This window comes from Eubalaena glacialis, chromosome 5 (assembly GCF_028564815.1).
Source record: "Eubalaena glacialis isolate mEubGla1 chromosome 5, mEubGla1.1.hap2.+ XY, whole genome shotgun sequence".
Lineage (NCBI taxonomy): Eukaryota > Metazoa > Chordata > Mammalia > Artiodactyla > Balaenidae > Eubalaena > Eubalaena glacialis.
In genome coordinates this window covers 117,387,756-117,406,649 of record NC_083720.1, presented here as the reverse complement: position 1 = coordinate 117,406,649, position 18,894 = coordinate 117,387,756, and the positions used below count along the sequence as shown (strand labels likewise).

The 18,894-nt window shown below is 36.4% G+C and overlaps 1 protein-coding gene across 1 annotated transcript in view; it reads right to left on the bottom strand.

Moving 5' to 3' along the window:
* IQCM (IQ motif containing M) overlaps positions 1-18,894 on the bottom strand; it is a 483,123-nt gene that overhangs the window by 188,067 nt on the left and 276,162 nt on the right. The window contains exon 14 of the mRNA XM_061191607.1: positions 17,521-17,655. Within this exon, the coding sequence (XP_061047590.1) occupies positions 17,521-17,655 (135 nt within the window). The remainder of the gene's footprint in view (positions 1-17,520; positions 17,656-18,894) is intronic.

The window sequence follows — 18,894 nt, the reverse complement described above, 5'->3', positions numbered from 1 at the left end:
ATGTGAGTCAAACTCTTGCAAAGTGATCCATGAGGAAAGAAAATTCTAAATAGAAGAAATAGCAAGTGCAAAGAATTTCATGTATTCAAAAAAGTAGAAGGCATCAGCCTGACTGAAGTAGAGTAAGCAAGAGGGAGAGTGATAGGACCTGGGATTAGAAAGTTAGAAAATGTCTCACTTCTTGGGTGTTTGAAGTTTATTCTACATGTGATAGGAAGGAACTGGAGAACTTTTAAATTTTATTTTTAAGTATTTCAGACATGTAAAAAAGAAATAAAGGAAGAAAATGAGCACTGTGTACCCAGCATCTGCCATAAGAAACATTACAAGACTAAAGAAAGTACTTCGAAATAAGCCTATTAAAGCAAGATGACTAAACTCTAAAGATCTGCTGTAGTATTTTGTACCTATATTCAACAGTACTGTATTGTGCACATAAAAATTTGTTAGTAGAACAGATCTCATGGAAAGTGTTCTTACTACAACAACATAAAATTAAATTAAAAAAAGGAAATAATTCTAACAAAAATTTGTAAGATCTTTAGGGAGAAAAATTAAGAAAACCACTGAAAAACATAAAATATGTAAATACAAAGTATATGATGTAAAACTACATAATTTTATAATTTTTATAGAATATATAAAATATAAAGACAACCTATTGAAGAGAAGGATTTAATATCAAAAAGAAGTCAATTCTCTATAAATTATCTCAATATTAACTGCATTTTTAATGCAACGAAAAAGATTCATTCCCGCATTTTTTTTTAATAAATTTATTTATTTTTGGCTGCATTAGGTCTTCCTTGCTATGCGCGGGCTTTCTATAGTTGGGGCGAGCGGGGCTACTCTTCGTTGCGTTGCATGGATTTCTCATTGCTATGGCTTCTTTTTGTGCAGAGCACAGGCTCTAGGCATGTGGGCTTCAGTAGCTGTGGCTCACGGGCTCTAGAGGGCAGGCTCAGTAGTTGTGGCGCACGGGCTAGTTGTTCCATGGCATGTGGGATTTTCCCGGACCTGGGATTGAACACGTGTCCCCTGCATTGGTAGGCAGATTCTTTTTTTTTTTTTAATTAATTAATTAATTTAATTTTTGGCTGCATTGGGTCTTCGTTTCTGCGCACAGGCTTTCTCTAGTTGTGGTGAGCAGGGGCTAACTCTTTGTTGCAGTGCGGGGGCTTCTCATTGCAGTGGTTTCTCTTGTTGCAGAGCACAGGCTGTAGGCACGAGGGCTTCAGTAGTTGTGGCACGTGGGCTCAGTAGTTGTGGCTCATGGGCTCTAGAGCGCAGGCTCAGTAGTTGTGGTGCATGGGCTTAGTTGCTCCGTGGCATGTGGGATCTTCCCGGATTAGGGCTCGAACCCGTGTCCCCTGCATTGGCAGGCAGATTCTTAACCACTGTGCCACCAGGTAAGTCCCCATTCCCACATTTATAAATAGTGAAAAAATTCAAGAAGTTCCAAAGCAAAAAAAAAAAAAAAAAAAAAGTGGTAGAACTTCTCCTGACAGGTATGACTCATTACAAAGCTATACCAATTGGGGTGCTAGTGTAGGCATATACTAAGAGATAAAAGAAATAGAAATGAATATCCAGAAACAGACCCAGATTTAGTTGGAAATTTGACATCTGGTAGAAGCAGTGTATCATCCCCCTTATCTTTTTCTCGATTTCTTTCACTCCAGACCCATAACCTTACATGAAGCTCAGAATTAGCTGTGCTGGAGAGCTCTCCCTTTATGTAAAAATCTCATTATTTCACCAGCAGCTTCCAGAGAAGTTTCATCTGGGCTAAATTCGGCAGCATTTCTGACTGTGAGATTATTAAGATGGAGGTTTTAGTTTCACATTTGGCTTTTTAAGTGCTAGATTCTTGCTCTGTACCAATGTTAGCCTCTCTTCTCTGTAACTGACTGAGGTTCCCTGACATGCCCAGACTCCTTATAAAGCTGTTTCTTCTTTGGTGGGAAAGAAAAAGAGAAGTAGTCATTATTCTGAATTTGCTGTCTTCCTTTACCATCATGTTTTTATGCTTTTACTGCATATATATGTGCTCTCAAACAATATAAAATATCATTTTGAATACCTACAAGTTTTACATAAATTATATGTCCCTTTGAAACTTTTTTTCTCATAATTCTTTTTACAAATATTTATCCATGTTGATACATGCAGCACTAGCCCACTATTTGAGTGGTGTTTATTATATATTTCACTGATTCTTTTTATACGTCTGAAGTACTTGACAATATGTCTTAAAAAGAAGAATGGTATAGGAGGTAAAGAAGGAAGTAGACATGGCAAATAGACTCCATATTTTGAGGAGTTTCTTATAAAGGAGAGCAAAGAAATGGAATGATAATTGAAGAAGAACAATAGATTATGTGACATCTAGGGAGGGTGTTTGTAAGATGGCAAATTTCTCGGCACATTTGTATGCTCTTGAGATACAGTCCAGGAGAGCAGAAGTAAATAATAGAGGTGAGACAGGAAATAATCTGGAGTAAAGAAAGTAAAGACAGTAATAAAATCCTTGAGTAAGTCAGAGACAACAGGAGACTGTGGTCAAGAAGGGATGAACAGGGAAAGTTCATCCATTGCAGGAGGACGAAAAGCAGGTTCTGAGGCTGAAGATGCTGAAAGGTTGATAGATTGGGAGGTAGGAAGATAAAATAATCTTTTCTAATTGTGTCTGCTATATCAGTTTTATTAGCGATAAGGTCATCAACAGAAAGGAGGAAGATGAGATATTTAGTTTGAGGAGGGCCAAGATCATGTGGAATATTAACTGGGGAGAGGAAGAGACTGAATTAACTTGAAAAGTGGAATAAAATTGCCTGGCTATTGTGAGGGTCCACTTGACATTTGTGATCAGAAATTGAAAGTGAAATAAATCAGCCTAGTTATGATTTTTCTCTAGCCATGTCAGGTTTATCTACATGAACTAGGCAGAAAGTTGGTTTTATCAGAGTCAGCCTGTTGGAAAATAAGTCTGAGGAGGGTGAGGAGGTTAAAAATGTATGCAGGGGTACCACGGAATGAATCTAAGCTGAGTAAGGAGAAAGGTAAAAAATCTCAGGGGTTATGAATACTGTAAATATAGTAAAGTTAATGGATTGAATGTCCCCATGGGGTTGCAGATTTATTGAAAGGGGAGAAGAGCCAAAAAAATATGAGGAGGGGATCAGAGGGTAATAGGCTGAAAAGAAAGATGAAAGATGTTACTGGTAATGAAAAAATCTAGTTACAACCTAGGAAGTATTATAATTAAGTCACTTTCGGAATACAATCATTAGAAATGAAGACTCTAGAAAATGAGAGCTCGAGATGCAGCGAAAACTGTTATCGGCAAGCACCTTCAGAAGACTGAGAACACAAAACAGCTGGAAGTAAATAGAAAAATAAAAATTCCTTAAGGTACTCCAAATGCTACATCCTGTAACTTTTATGTTAAGGAGCTAGTTATCATCTGCAAACTAACCATTTAGAATATGGTAGTTGGTAATAGACCTCTTTGTCTTTCACTGTAACCAAAACACCATGAAGAACATAGTATCAGGAGTGTTCCAAACAATGATTGGTTTTAGGTATCCACAGAAAATACGAAGGCATGGAGTCAGCAAGAGGTATGCAGTAGTTATACTAGCAATCATCTCATCACTGAAAAGCAGTCCTACTCCTTATTCTGTACAATAATTAGAATTGTTTTTCCAAGGGCAGATTAAGCAGATTAAGATTTACCTGCTAGAAACTACTTAGCTCATAGGGGGCATTAATGCAAGACAGGGGTTCTCATTCTCTTTCTGGCTCCAACAGCCCAAGGGTGAGGCTCACCGCATGGCACAGGCACAGAGACTGCACTGCCATGGTGTTCCAGCACTCTAGCGATGGTTCCATCTTCTCTCTCCTTGACTAAGTCTTTGGAATACCAGCAAGTGAAAGTTATGTTATAGGAATTATCTTTTAATCCATTCAAATTTATTTCTTACTTTAAAAGTCCGGGTACATTAACTTTCTTAGAATCCAAAGATTTGGAATTCACTTTACAACTTATTTAAATACATGAATATGTTATGAGACCTTGGCTAAGAGCCCCTAGTTTAAGTGATTGTTTAATATTCAATGTAAATCTCAGTGCTAGAAAATATGCACAATAAATTGTAGGTGTAGGCTCAAGTGTAGGTGTCTTCTCTGATTGGTACTATGAATTAAACTCCATAAAAAAATAAAAAGAAAGAGAAGGTTATGATATCTGCCTTTCTTATAGGCAGTTATTAGTACTGCTGGGAGTTACTAACTATAATGCACATGCTATACTAATGTGCTTACATGGGTGTTCCTATTTTTACCTCAAAGGATTATAAGTGCATTTAAGGATGTATATGAAAATCAAGTCCTCTATATCCAAACCACTAAACATCAGCTAAAAAGATGTCTAGTCCCTCATCATGCTAAAAAAATATATAAGCATTAGTAGATAAAGAATCACTGGCAGAAATACTTCTAAAGAATAGAAACCCAACATCTTTATGGTAGGAAAATGAGATATTTACATTAAGATTCCTAAGAAACTATGCTCTACAAGAAGCTTACTCTATAAACATCTCCTTGCACAACAGGCCAACATGACTCTGATTTTTAAAAAACACTTCTGTTGACTTCAGTGTGGTAACAGTCACAGAATTTTAAATTTTGGAAACAGAAATACCAAAATGAAACTCTCATGGGCTTGTACCTGAAGAGATAATCTTTAAGGAAACAATCCTTTAGCATTAACTTCTGGCTTCTATGCTGCCAAACTGGCAGCATCCTGCAAGAGGCTTGTTTTTATGAATCTGAATCACAAGCTTTCATTTCAATACCACTTATAACTTAGATCAGCATGATAGACTTCACAGCATAGAAGTGTCATGGTGCCTTATTGAGCAGAGCATAACTCCTTTAAAAAGCTTGATTCAGGAATGCTAGAAAATGTTCATTCCTAAAGGTGACTTAAGAAGTGAATTGAGAACTGTAAAACTTATTTGACTGTAAAGGTCTGAGAACTACTTTAAGCCCTTTGGACATTTTCACTTCACTGTGGGAATTAACAGGACTCTGGATCAAGTGAAATGTCAGAAGAAATAATGCTCTTTAATGCAGTGTTTATGACGTTGGAATAATTACACTGTATCATAAAATTTTGCATTTCGTAAGAATTTCTGATGAAATATTTTATATTAACATTTCTTTCATTTATCAGAGACTTCCAGAGCAAAGTTGTTCTCACCAAGGAGTTTATATTCCTGATCTTATAGTAATTCAATCACATAAAACAAAGACCTGCTAGTGGATCTCCGCGTGTTAGGAATACTGGGTGTGTAATCTTAATAAACAGTGATCTAACAAAAGAAGCCTAAAGCCATGCTCTCTAACAGACTTATGAAAGTAATTATACCTTTATTGAAGTTACACCACTCTCAAACCCCTGCTGTTCCTGCTGTTTCTTAAAGATGGTTATTTTCTACTTAAAGAAAACAGACAGGCTTTAGAAGAATAGCTGGTGTTAAGTAATATTACACAATTTAATCAGATTCTCTGTGCAGCTTATATAACAATGGTACAAATATTTCAACCCAAATAATAAAAGACTCAAAGTTTTAAAGAAACCCAGAATGGCTAATTAGGGTAACCTAGTAATCGGAGTAACAACTCACGTGACTGTAGGATAGAAAAGAAGGGAAAGGGGAAAGTCTTCCACAGGCAATGACCATTCCCAGGGCATATCATTAGCATAGGCTTTCACAGGCTTTGCACAGCCATGGATAGGGTGAAAAAAGGCATTAACAGTGTTAAATAATGTAAGATGAGACAAAATGTCAAGAACTATCTTTTAAAAGTGTTAGAGGAGAAAGCAGGCAGAATTTTAGGAGCAGCTGCTTGGATTAGGTAGCTGAAGCAAGGTGAGGAGAGTCAGACCTTTCAGGGTTGCTCTTTGCCCCTAGGGTTTGGTCTCTAGTTTATTCAGGGGTATTCAAGCTCTAGGGAAAAGTGTTTAAATAGCTCCTACTGTCACAAACTGATTTATATCCAAAATCTAATTTGCATTGTGCATTTGGAAACATCCATTTTCAATAGGCAGATGACAGGTGAATAAGGGACTTAAAACAAGAAGAATCCTATAGGGAAAAGCAACCCCTATCAACTAGATCTCAGTGAATGATCTGGCATCTTTTAGTCAGCAGTTTTAGTAACAATGTGCCCTCTCCAGGTACTCACCCAGCAGACACGTCTCCTCTATTCAGTGCTACCAGCAACCCTGTAAATTTTAATTTGCTTTGCACACAATCCCTGATGCGTTAAACCTTTGTCTTTTTTTAATCTAGTTAACTCATCCTACAACGATTGACTAAGTCTTAAATACACTCTATAACTTTCCCTGATTTCCAAACTTAAGACATAATTAATATCTGTATCATCTTAGCACCTGATACATGTGTGAATGTATAAGCATTTACAACATTGTATTTATCTGGTTATATATGTGCATGTCCCTCCAGTTATGGAGACTCTGAAACCTCTGAACCACATTACATTTCATAGCACATATTAAGTGCTTAGAAGACCTTTGTTGAATATATTTGCAACAACAATTTTATCAAAAAAGATTCTGGATTGTCTCAACCAAGGAAGACATCCATATAATATGCTCTAATGCATTGCCTTTCTCTTTATGACTTATACCAGAAATTATCCATCAGAGAAGAGAAAGTGCTTGTACCTTTCACACGGCTGAAAGCATTAGAGAATATCGGTTAAAATACCAGGGGAAAAAAAGTGGCATCCTGTTACACAGGGTTACACTACACCACTGACAAAACCTTTATATCTTTGTAATGCACAGAAAGAGTCTGTAGATTCACGGGACCTTAGCAGTAAACCCTCAGAGCAGGTGGGACAAACATCAAACACTTCTCAAGCTATCCAGTGTTGCATAACAATATACTTAAATCCTGCTAAAAAACTTCATGGCAGTACAATTCATTGGACTCATTGGTGAAGTGGAGGTGATAGTAGAAAGACTATTCCTGTTGTTCAGTCATCAGCATGGGTGCCAGACTTTCCTAATACTGACCACATGCCTAAATCATCTTTATTGCTTCATTTCTGATAAGTAGCTTTTGTGCTAGGAATTATACTCATTTACCCGCCTCCACATTTTTGAGCATTTTGTCCTCCTCTAGTGAATAAACGTAGACCTATACGTCATGAGCTCTACTGAACTGGATCATGACAAGGATCTGAAGACCTGACCAATATCAATATGTCTAAAATGAGAATCATTTTCTCCACATAACAAGCCATCAAAGGAAGCTAAATTGATTTGAAGAGGTAAGAAAAAATCAACACCCATTTGCATTAACAGTATACATAACACACTTGATAAGAGATAAATGAGCAGATATTTCAGATCAGTGGGACAGGATGTGCCACATGCTACATAGCCCTCCATCATTATCTGGCCACAACCTCATAAAAAGACAATGAAAAGCCAAACTGACTGAAATTAAAGCTTGATGGATGGAGGTTAGAAATAAAAATTAACTCCTTATAGAGAAACAGTGAGTTCATGCATTGAGATTTGTACCAGCAACATAATACATAGTGTGATCACATTTTTATTATATAAAAAAAAAAAAGAAGACAGATTGCCAGACACTTTCCCCAAATGGTTATGGTGGCACTAAGAGATCTTTAAAAGACCGGGCTACCTGCTGCAGTTGACCTCTAGTCATTCTGAATCATAAAACTGTCAGTATTTTTCATTTCATCTTTGCTTTTAGTATGCATTTTCAAAATGATTTATGATAAGAATGTGTTAAATTTATTTTTTATTTTATTTTTTATTATTTATTTATTTTTGGCTATGTTGGGTCTTATTGCTGCACACGGGCTTTCTCTAGTTGTGGAGAGCGGGGGCTCAGTAGTTGTGGCTCACAGGCTCTAGAGCACAGGCTGAGTAGTTGTGGTGCATGGGCTTAGTTGCTCCGCGGCAGGTGGCATCTTCCCAGACCAGGGATAGAACCCATGTCCCATGCATTGGCAGGCGGATTCTTAACATCTGTGCCACCAGGGAAGTCCTTTCTTTTTTAGAAGTAATTTAAAATAAGGCTTTTGTAACATGTTACCTCTGATAATTCTGCGTTATTTTTTTTATGTTTATTTATTTATTTATTTTCTTATTAGTCATCCATTTTATACACATCAGTGTATACACGTCAATCCCAATCTCCCAATTCATCACACCACCATCCCCACCTCCTGCTGCTTCCCCCCTTGGTGTCCATATATTTTTCCTCTACGTCTGTGTCTCAATTTCTGCTCTGCAAACCGGTTCATCTGTACCATTTTCTACGTTCCACATATATGCATTAATATACGGTATTTGTTTTTCTCTTTCTGACTTACTTCACTCTGTATGACAGTCTCTAGATGCATCGACGTATCTACAATTGACACAATTTCATTCCTTTTTATGGCTCAGTAATATTCCATTGTATATATGTACCACAACTTCTTTATCCATTCATCTTGATGGGCATTTAGGTTGCTTCCATGACCTGGCTATTGTAAATAGCGCTGCAATGAATATTGTGGTACATGTCTCTTTTTGAATTATGGTTTTCTCAGGGTATATGCCCAGTAGTGGGATTGCTGGGTCATATGGTAATTCTATTTTTAGTTCTTTAAGGAACCTCCATACTGTTCTCCATAGTGGCTGTATCAATTTACATTCCCACCAACAGTGCAAGAGGGTTCCCTTTTCTCCACACCCTCTCCAGCATTTGTTGTTTGTAGATTTTCTGATGATGCCCATTCTAACTGGTGTTAGGTGATACCTCATTGTAGTTTTGATTTGCATTTCTCTAATAAAGAGTGATGTTGAGCACCTTTTCATGTGCTCCTTGGCCATCTGTATGTCTTCTTTGGAGAAATGTCTATTTAGGGCTTCTGCCCATTTTTGGATTGGGCTTCTTGTTTTTTTAATATTAAGCTACACAAGCTGTTTATATAATTTGGATATTAATCCTTTGTCCGATGATTCATTTGCAAATATGTTCTCCCATTCTGAGGGTTGTCTTTTCGTCTTGTTTATGGTTTCCTTTGCTGTGCAAAAGCTTTTAAGTTTCATTAGGTCCCATTTGTTTATTTTTGTTTTTATTTCCATTACTCTAGGAGGTGGATCAAAAAAGATCTTTCTGTGATTTATGTCAAAGAGTGTTCTTCCTATGTTTTCCTCTAAGAGTTTTATAGTGTCCGGTCTTAATTTAGGTCTCTAATCCATTTTGAGTTTATTGTTGTGTATGGTGTTAGGGAGTGTTCTAATTTCATTCTTTTACATGTAGCTGTCCAGTTTTCCCAGCACCACTTATTTAAGAGACTGTGTTTTCTCCACTGTATATTTGCCTCCTTTATCATACATTAGTTGACCATAGGTGCGTGGGTTTATCTCTGGGCTTTCTATCCTGTTCCATTGATCTATATTTCTGTTTTTGTGCCAGTACCATATTGTCTTGATTACTGTCGCTTTGTAGTATAGTCTGAAGTCAAGGAGTCTGATTCCTCCAGCTCTGTTTTTTTCCCTGAAGACTGCTTTGGCTATTCAGGGTCTTTTGTGTCTCCATACAAATTTTAAGATTTTTTGTTCTAGTTCTGTAAAAAATGCCATTGGCAATTTGATAGGGATTGCACTGAATCTGTAGATTGCTTTGGGTAGTAGAATCATTTTCACAATATTGATTCTTCCAATCCAAGAACATGGTATATCTCTCCATCTGTTGGTATCATCTTTAATATTTTTCATCAGTGTCTTATAGATTTCTGCATACAGGTCTTTTGTCTCCTTAGGAAGGTTTATTCCTAGGTATTTTATTCTTTTTGTTGCAATGGTAAATGGGAGTGTTTCCTTAATTTCTCTTTCAGATTTTTCATCATTAGTGTATAGGAATGTAAGAGATTTCTGTGCATTAATTTTGTATCCTGCAACTTTACCAAATTCATTGATTAGCTCTAGTAGTTTTCTGGTGGCATCTTTACGATTCTCTATGTATAGTATCATGTCATCTGCAAACAGTGACAGTTTTACTTCTTCTTTTCCAACTTGTATTCCTTTCATTTCTTTTTCTTCTCTGAGTGCCGTAGCTAGGACTTCCCGAACTATGTTGAATAATAGCGGTGAGAGTGGGCATCCTTGTCTTGTTCCTGATTTTAGAGTAAATGCTTTCAGTGTTTCACCATTGAGAATGATGTTTGCTGTGGGTTTGTCGTATATGGCCTTTATTATGTTGAAGTAGGTTCCCTCTATGCGCACCTTCTGGAGAGTTTTTATCATAAGTGGGTGTTGAATTTTGTCAAAAGCTTTTTCTACATCAATTAAGATGATCATATGGTTTTTATTCTTCAATTTCTTAATATGGTGTATCACACTGATTGGTTTGCATATATTGAAGATTCCTTGCATCTCTGGGATAAATCCCACTTGATCGTGGTGTATGATCCTTTTAATGTGCTGTTGGATTCTGTTTGCTAGTATTTTGTTGAGGATTTTTGCATCTATATTCATCAGTGATATTGGTCTGTAATTTTCTTTTTTTGTAGTATCTTTGTCTAGTTTTGGTATCAGGGTGATGGTGGCCTCATAGAATGAGTTTGGGAGTGTTCCTTCCTCTGCAATTTTTGGAAGAGTTTGAGAAGGATGGGTGTTAGCTCTTCTCTAAATGTTTGATAGAATTCACCTGTGAAGCCATCTGGTCCTGGACTTTTGTTTGTTGGAAGATTTTAAATCACAGTTTCAATTTCATTACTTGTGATTGGTCTGTTCATATTTTCTGTTTCTTCCTGGTTCAGTCTTGGAAGGTTATACCTTTCTAAGAATTTGTCCATTTCTTCCAGGTTGTCCATTTTATTGGCATAGATTTGCTTGTACTAGTTTGTTAGGATGCTTTGTATTTCTTCGGTGTCTGTTGTAACTTCTCCTTTTTCATTTCTAATTTTATTGATTTGAGTCCTCTCCATCTTTTTCTTGATGAGTCTGGCTAATGGTTTATCAATTTTGTTTATCTTCTCAAAGAACCAGCTTTTAGATTTATTGATCTTTGCTATTGTTTTTTTTTTTTTGTCTCTATTTCATTTATTTCTGCTCTGATCTTTATGATTTCTTTCCTTCTGCTAATGTTGGGTTTTGTTTGTTCTTCTTTCTCTAGTTCCTTCAGGTGTAACGTTAGATTGTTTGAGATGTTTCTTGTTTCTTGATGTAGGCTTGTATAGCTATAAACTTCCCTCTTAGAACCGCTTTTGCTGCATCCCATAGGTTTTGGATTGTTGTGTTTTCATTGTCATTTGTCTCTAGGTATTTTTTGATTTCCTCTTTGATTTCTTCAGTGATCTCTTGGTTATTTAGTAATGTATTGTTTAGCCTCCATGTGTTTGTGTTCTTTATGTTTTTTTCCCTGTAATTCATTTCTAATCTCATAGCGTTGTGGTCAGAAAAGATGCTTGATATGATTTCAATTTTCTTAAATTTACCAAGGCTTGATTTGTGACCCAAGATGTGATCTATCCTGGAGAATGTTCCATGCATACTTGAGAAGAAAGTGTAATCTGCTGTTTTTGGATGGAATGTCCTATAAATATCAATTAAATCTATCTGGTGTATTGTGTCATTTAAAGCTTCTGTTTCCTTATTAATTTTCTGTTTGGATGGTCTGTCCATTGGTGTAAGTGAGGTGTTAAAGTCCCCCACTATTACTGTGTTACTGTCAATTTCCTCTTTTAGAGCTGTTAGCAGGTGCCTTATGTATTGAGGTGCTCCTATGTTGGGTGCATATATATTTATAATTGTTATATCTTCTTCTTGGATTGATCCTTTGATCACTACATAGTGTCCTTCCTTGTCTCTTGTAACGTTCTTTATTTTAAAGTCTATTTTATCTGATATGAGTATTGCTACTCCAGCTTTCTTTTGATTTCCGTTTGCATGGAATATCTTTTTCCATTCCCTCACTTTCAGTCTGTATGTGTCCCTAGGTCTGAAGTGTTTCTCTTGTAGACAGCATATATATAGGTCTTGTTTTTGTATCCATTCAGCAAGCCTGTGTCTTTTGGTTGGAGCATTTAATCCATTCACGTTTAGGGTAATTATCGATATGTATGTTCCATTTACCATTTTCTTAATTGTTTTGGGTTTGTTTTTTAGGTCCTTTTCTTCTCTTGTGTTGCCCACTTAGAGAAGTTCCTTTAGCAATCGTTGTAGAGCTGGTTTGGTGGTGAATTCTCTTAGCTTTTGCTTGTCTGTAAAGCTTCTGATTTCTCCATCGAATCTGAATGAGATCCTTGCCATGTAGAGTAATCTTGGTTGTAGGTTCTTCCCTTTCATCACTTTAAGTATATCATGCCACTCCCTTCTGGCTTGTAGAGTTTCTGCTGAGAAATCAGCTGTTAACCTTATGGGAGTTCCCTTGTATGTTATTTGTCATTTTTCCCCTGCTGTTTTCAATAATTTTTCTTTGTGTTTAATTTTTGCCAATTTGATTTCTATGTGTCTCAACGTGTTTCTCTGTGGGTTTATCCTGTATGGGACTCTCTGCGCTTCCTGGACATGGGTGGCTATTTCCTTTCCCATGTTAGGGAAGTTTTGACTATAATCTCTTCAAATATTTTCTCTGGTCCTTTCTCTCTCTCTTCTCCTTCTGGGACCCCTATAATGTGAATGTTGTTGCATTTAATGTTGTCCCAGAGGTCTCTTAGGTTGTCTTCATTTCTTTTCATTTTTTTTCTTTATTCCGTTCCGCAGCAGTGAATCCCACCATTCTGTCTTCCAGGTCACTTATCCGTTCTTCTGCCTCAGTTATTCTGCTATTGATTCCTTCTAGTGTAGTTTTCATTTCAGTTATTTTATTGTTCATCTCTTTTTGTTTGTTCTTTAATTCTTCTAGATCTTTGTTAAACATTTCTTGCATCTTCTCGATCTTTGCCTCCATTCTTTTTCCGAGGTCCAGGATCATCTTCACTATCATTATTCTGAATTCTTTTTCTGGAATGTTGCCTATCTCCACTTCATTTAGTTCTTTCTCTGGGGTTTTATGTTGTTCCTTCATCTGGTACATAGCCCTCTGCCTTTTCATCTTGTCTATCTTTCTGTGAATGTGGTTTTTGTTCCACAGGCTGCAGGATTGTAGTTCTTCTTGCTTCTGCTGTCTGCCCTCTGGTGGATGAGGCTAACTAAGAGGCTGTGGAAGTTTCCTGATGGGAGGGACTGGTGGTGGGTAGAGCTGGCTGTTGCTCTGGTGGGCAGAGCTCAGTAAAACTTTAATCCACTTGTCTGCTGATGGGTGGGGCTGGGTTCCCTCCCTGTTGGTTGTTTGGCCTGAGGCGACCCAACACTGGAGCCAGGCTCTTTGGTTGGTCTAATGGAAGACTTTGGGAGGGCTCATGCCAAGGAGTACTTCCCAGAACTTCTGCTTCCAGTGTCCTTGTCCCTTGGTGAGCCACAGCTGCCCCCCGCCTCTGCAGGAGACCCTCCAACACTAGCAGGTAGGTATGGTTCAGTCTCCTATAGGGTCACTGCTCCTTCCCCTGGCTCCCGATGCACACACTACTTTGTGGGCACCCTCCAAGAGTGGAGTTTCTGTTTCCCCCAGTCCTGCCAAAGTCCTGCAATCCAATCCTGCTCGCCTTCAAAGTCTAATTCTCTAGGAATTCTTCCTCTCGTTGCCCGACTCCCAGATTGGGAAGCCTGATGTGTGGCTCAGAACCTTCACTCCAGTGGGTGGGCTTCTGTGGTATAAGTGTTCTCCAGTTTGTGAGTTAACCACCCAGCAGTTATGGGATTTGATTTTATTGTGATAGCACCCCTCCTACCTTCTCATTGCAGCTTCTCCTTTGTCTTTGCATGTGGGGTATCTGTTTTGGTGAGTTCCAGTGCTTTCCTGTCGATGATTGTTCAGCAGTTAGTTGTGATTCCGGTGTTTTTGAAAGAGGGAGTGAGAGCATGTCCTTCTACTCCGCCATCTTGAACCAATCTCCTTGCATTCTTTTATCATTAGAATTTCTTATGCCCTAGAATACTATCTTTTTTAATCCTCTTTAATCCCTTCTATGCATAATCAAAATCTTATTATTAGAGAGCTTGTTCATATGAAAACAATTTTAGGGGAAACTCATTATATGCTCCCCATTTAATAACATAAAGCCATATCTTGAGAAAATAACAGAAAATCCAGTGTTGTCTGCTTGTGGTGGGCAAAGCTGTGCCCTGAGGAGCAGGAGGCCCAGGATACAGTTACAGTTTGCCACCAACTAGTCAGGGAGGCTGAAATAATCCATATCCTATCTCAGACCATTGTTTCTTCAGATGCAGAGGGTATTTCAGGTTTTAACATTTTTGTCTAGGGCTCCACAGTGAAAGTGGACTTGTCTTCATTGTTGAGTTCATTTCAATTGCAGAAAACAAACTAAAAGTTCTATTTATGTGTTGAGAAAACACTGGAAAACCTTCAAAGTTCAAACTTCTAAAAATTAGTTAGATATGAGCACAGATAATATAGACCCAAATTATGATTTTCTTTCCTTTGAGATATGCCATCCTATTGTTATTAGTTTCATTTGTTGAGATGTAAATGAATATCAAGTAAAGGTTCTCATGTTTGCATAGTCTTCAGCTTTTAAGATCAGCCTCTACATGCAGTCTGAAGGGGCTTCATTATCCCAAAGGAAGATTTTCAGACAAAAATCACATCCTCAGTCACAATTTTTTGTTACCATAGTGATAAGAAAAAAAATGGAAAAAAAAAAAAAAAAGCTAAAAATACCTGAACACATACAGACAGTTTTGGAACTTTGACCTACTTGGTGTCATACACTGACGAAGTTAATCAGTTTAATTAAGTACGTATGGGTTAGGTGAAATATTCTACTGGATGAAAAAATGTGTAGGTTGCACATCTGGAGCTATTATCCACAATCAAATAAGTCAGTATGAATGAAGATGACTGACAACCAAAATGCATAAAATCAGATTCTCTTAGCAGAAGCAAGCAAAAAACATTAATTTAGCTCCATTTCCCATAAATTTTCTGTTTTCTTTCCATTATTTTAGAATATCTCCATTTTAAATTAAAGCTTCTTATAAACCACTAGAATTTTTGAACTGGATGTAGCAGCATAATTGGACGTATATTTTAAATTATGTTAGAGTGGCTTCTTTCTATAAAGGAAAGCTTCCCAATTTTAGGCATTATAATAAAAACAGTATGTTTTACACTAACTGTTCTTTTGAAAATTCTAGTTTTAATAAGAAATTTAATCAAGTAAATCATTTACAGAAAACCTACTATATTGCAAGGCATTATCTAGTCTGTGAAAGATCAATAAAAGGCAGTACTTGCTGTCAAGGATATTTTAACCATCTATCTAATTATGCTTTTGTAACACTGAACTTTTAAATTTTACTCCACGTAGTAAATGGAAAGAGCATTGAACTTGACTTGAAGAGACCAGGGATAGTTTCTGCTCTCCTAATGAGCTTAAAAAGGTCTCTAAGTCTCAGTTCTCTCATTTGTAAAATGAACATAAATGAGCATATCATCTTCTCTAGCACACAGGTCATTATGGTAAGCAAGAGGTGATATGGGTGGAAACCAGTGGATAACATTCAATACAAAAATCTCTATAGAAATACATCATTCAACAATTAGGTTCAACATTTTAACATTTTCAAAATAAAAATTATGAAAATTATTTTTCATAATTATTTAAGTATACTTAAGAATTATTTAAGAATAATAATAGCAAACATTTATTGAGCACTTATAATGGGCCACATGTTTTACATTAATTATTTCATTTTAATTTCATTACAGCCCAATGACTTAAACAGTATTATCTTCCTTTTACATATATATAAAGTAAGGCATAGCAGAGATAAATAACTTGTCCAAAGACATACAGCTAGTAAGTGCTGAAGCCAGGAAATAAATCCAGGCAAGCTAATACTAATCCATGCTCTAAACCTAAGCCTTTATGACATACTTCAAAATAATCAGTGAAGGAAAATATCACTATGAAACTATTAATTTGAAGAAAAACATATTTTAAATTACCAACACTAACCAGTATAAGTTTCTGAAATCCCTAATTGATTTTATTTTGCTGCATTCAATTTTTTAAATTTTATTATTATTTATTATAAAGAAAAATGGTAAGAATTTAAATGTACAACAGTAAATACAGAATACCCTTATGATAGGTTATTACTCTATCATAAATAATGTTGTAAAAGATACTTATGGCTTGGAAATTAATGAGTATTGTTAAGCAAAAAAGTAGATTTTCAAATATTTAGAAAATTCTAATTTTCATAAAAATGTTATATGCATAGAAAAAAACTGGGAATGATGAACATCAAATGTTAATTGCTATTTGTTAGTAATTTTATATATTTCTATATTCCCAAATTTTCTATAATAAATATTTAATGTTTTTGTCATCAGGAAAAATTTGCTTAAACATCCAAAGTGAACTGGATGCTTCTCCAGACTGTGAACAAATATTTACCAAGAGTCTAGAAAACTTTTCTAGGTACTAGGGATTCAGCAGTGGCAAAGCAAAGTTCATACATAGGTAAAGAATTAGATAATTACACTAAGAGCTAACAAAGGAAGAGAACTTCAATCTATAATGAAGCTTCAACCTTGTCACTCTGACATTAATCATACCTTCCTACTGGTATGTGGGCCCTTCACCTCTATTAAAAAAAAAAAGATCCTGAAATATTTTGTTTTGCTTGTTTATCTTTTCCTCTCAATTAAATTACAGATACATCATTCATCATCTCTAAACATGGCAACCAGCCATGGCATTAGTGTGGACATAGAAAGAAATGCTGAGAAGAATCTTAAGGAGTTAAGGAAAATTCATTGAGATTTCCCATACCTTGGTGACAATTTCCACTCCATTACTGATCTTTAGAGAAGGGAGAAATGTTGCTCCATTTAACTTATTAAATATTCCCAAACAAAAACAATATTATCCTTTCACTTATTGACTGTTCAGAAAAGAAATGATTTTCTAACTGTGAAAATCTATTGTATTGAAATAATTTATAATGTTTAAACATTTAAACTTGACTATGTTCTTTGGTACCAAATCTATTCAGCAGAAATCATTTTAGCATCAGTATTTAAAATACATGGTGGTTTAAAATATATCCTGACATAACTTATATTGTATCAAAACTACATTAAAAGCTTAAAAAGCTAAAGAATCTCTTCTACCTCTCTAAAAATAATTTTACCATATTAACTTCCTTTAACCTGTTCTTTTAATCTCTTCTTTCATATATATTAAAATCAGGTTTTGAAAATTTGAAAAAAAGGGACTTATAAGACAAGTTTAATGAAAGTAAGAGAAGGAAGGAAAGAACAAAGGAGGAAAATAGGGAGGAAAGAAAGAAAGGAGAAAGCAAAAAAAGAAATGAGAAACTACCTCTATGGACCAGGTCCCAAACCTCATCAATTTGCTGGTGCGTTGGGAAATGACCACAGTCATTGAAGTACTTAAGGAGCTCACTTCTTTCTAATCCTTGCCAATCTTCTCTTTTAGCAAACATTGTTTCATAGACTACAAGGAAAAAAAGATAAAATATTTTCTTTGTAAATAACATATCAAGTATACACCCCACCTGAAAGTGTGATCTGGATTTGAAGACACTTTCACTCCAGTTTTATTTTGATGTCTGGAGATAAGCCTCCATGAGGGGAGTAGGACCATGTCAGCCTCCTGGGGCAGGCAGAGGAAGTGGGCATGCTTCTCCCTCCCCCACTCCAAAGGAGGGAAATTTGGTCTTGCTTCGCCAAAGAGAATACTGGCATCCTCTGGCCTGGTTTACATGACAGTTGTCCATAGACTCTACATATATCAACGTTCAAACCACATCGTAAGACATAGCTCAGGGCTTCTAGGGGCCTGACTTCTGTTGATCCATTTCAGCATTCATTTTTTATTAGTTTTGATTAGTTTCCCTAATTTTTTCATCTCTTTTTGACTTCTACCCACATTCTAACTATTTACTTGAATTGGTGATTCCACTTTGGACTGCTTATTCTACTGCTGATTTTGCCTTTAAAATATCTACTTTTTGGTAACTTCATGCATTCCTACTTCCTACTTTAATGTCTTTTGTCACTCCTTGCTCAAGGCTTCCCTAGAAAATCATTCAGTCAGGCCAACTCTCACCTATTTCCCATACTTGGCATTAGACAGGGTTTAGATAATGACCAAGAGAACTGATGCACGTATTTTGTAAGTGTAGTTCTCCATTTTACTTTTTTTTCAAAAAGGTGAAATTGAGTCTCCATTCTAAAGTATATGGATTAGCCCCATAAAGCTGATTGTTAATCAGCATTTACAAGTTGACAGGGTCTGTCCTCAGCACAGGCTTAGCTCTGAAATACGGGCTACCAGTGACAAAGGGCACCAGAGTGGTTTCTAACAGAAGTTAATGTATCATCCCGACAATCAACCATATAGACTTCAATTTTCTATCCATTCACTCATCCACTCATTCAGTTGAGATGGACAGTCATAAGACATCAACAAGTTCAAGAAGCATTTAGTGATTGCCTGAATACGAGTAGCTATTCCAGATTCTGAAACACAGCAGAAAATAAACATAAATGTCTATTTAGTATCTCTAAGACTTTTTCTCTCTATTCTAACAAGCAAACTAGAGCAGTTGCTGTTGGTGTCTCCATTCATATTGCCTTGTCCCTTACATGTCTGTGCGTGCTAACCTGATTTAAATTGCCAGCATCTGCATTTCATTGCCTAAGGGGTCCCTCTGGCTGCAGGACTCCACTC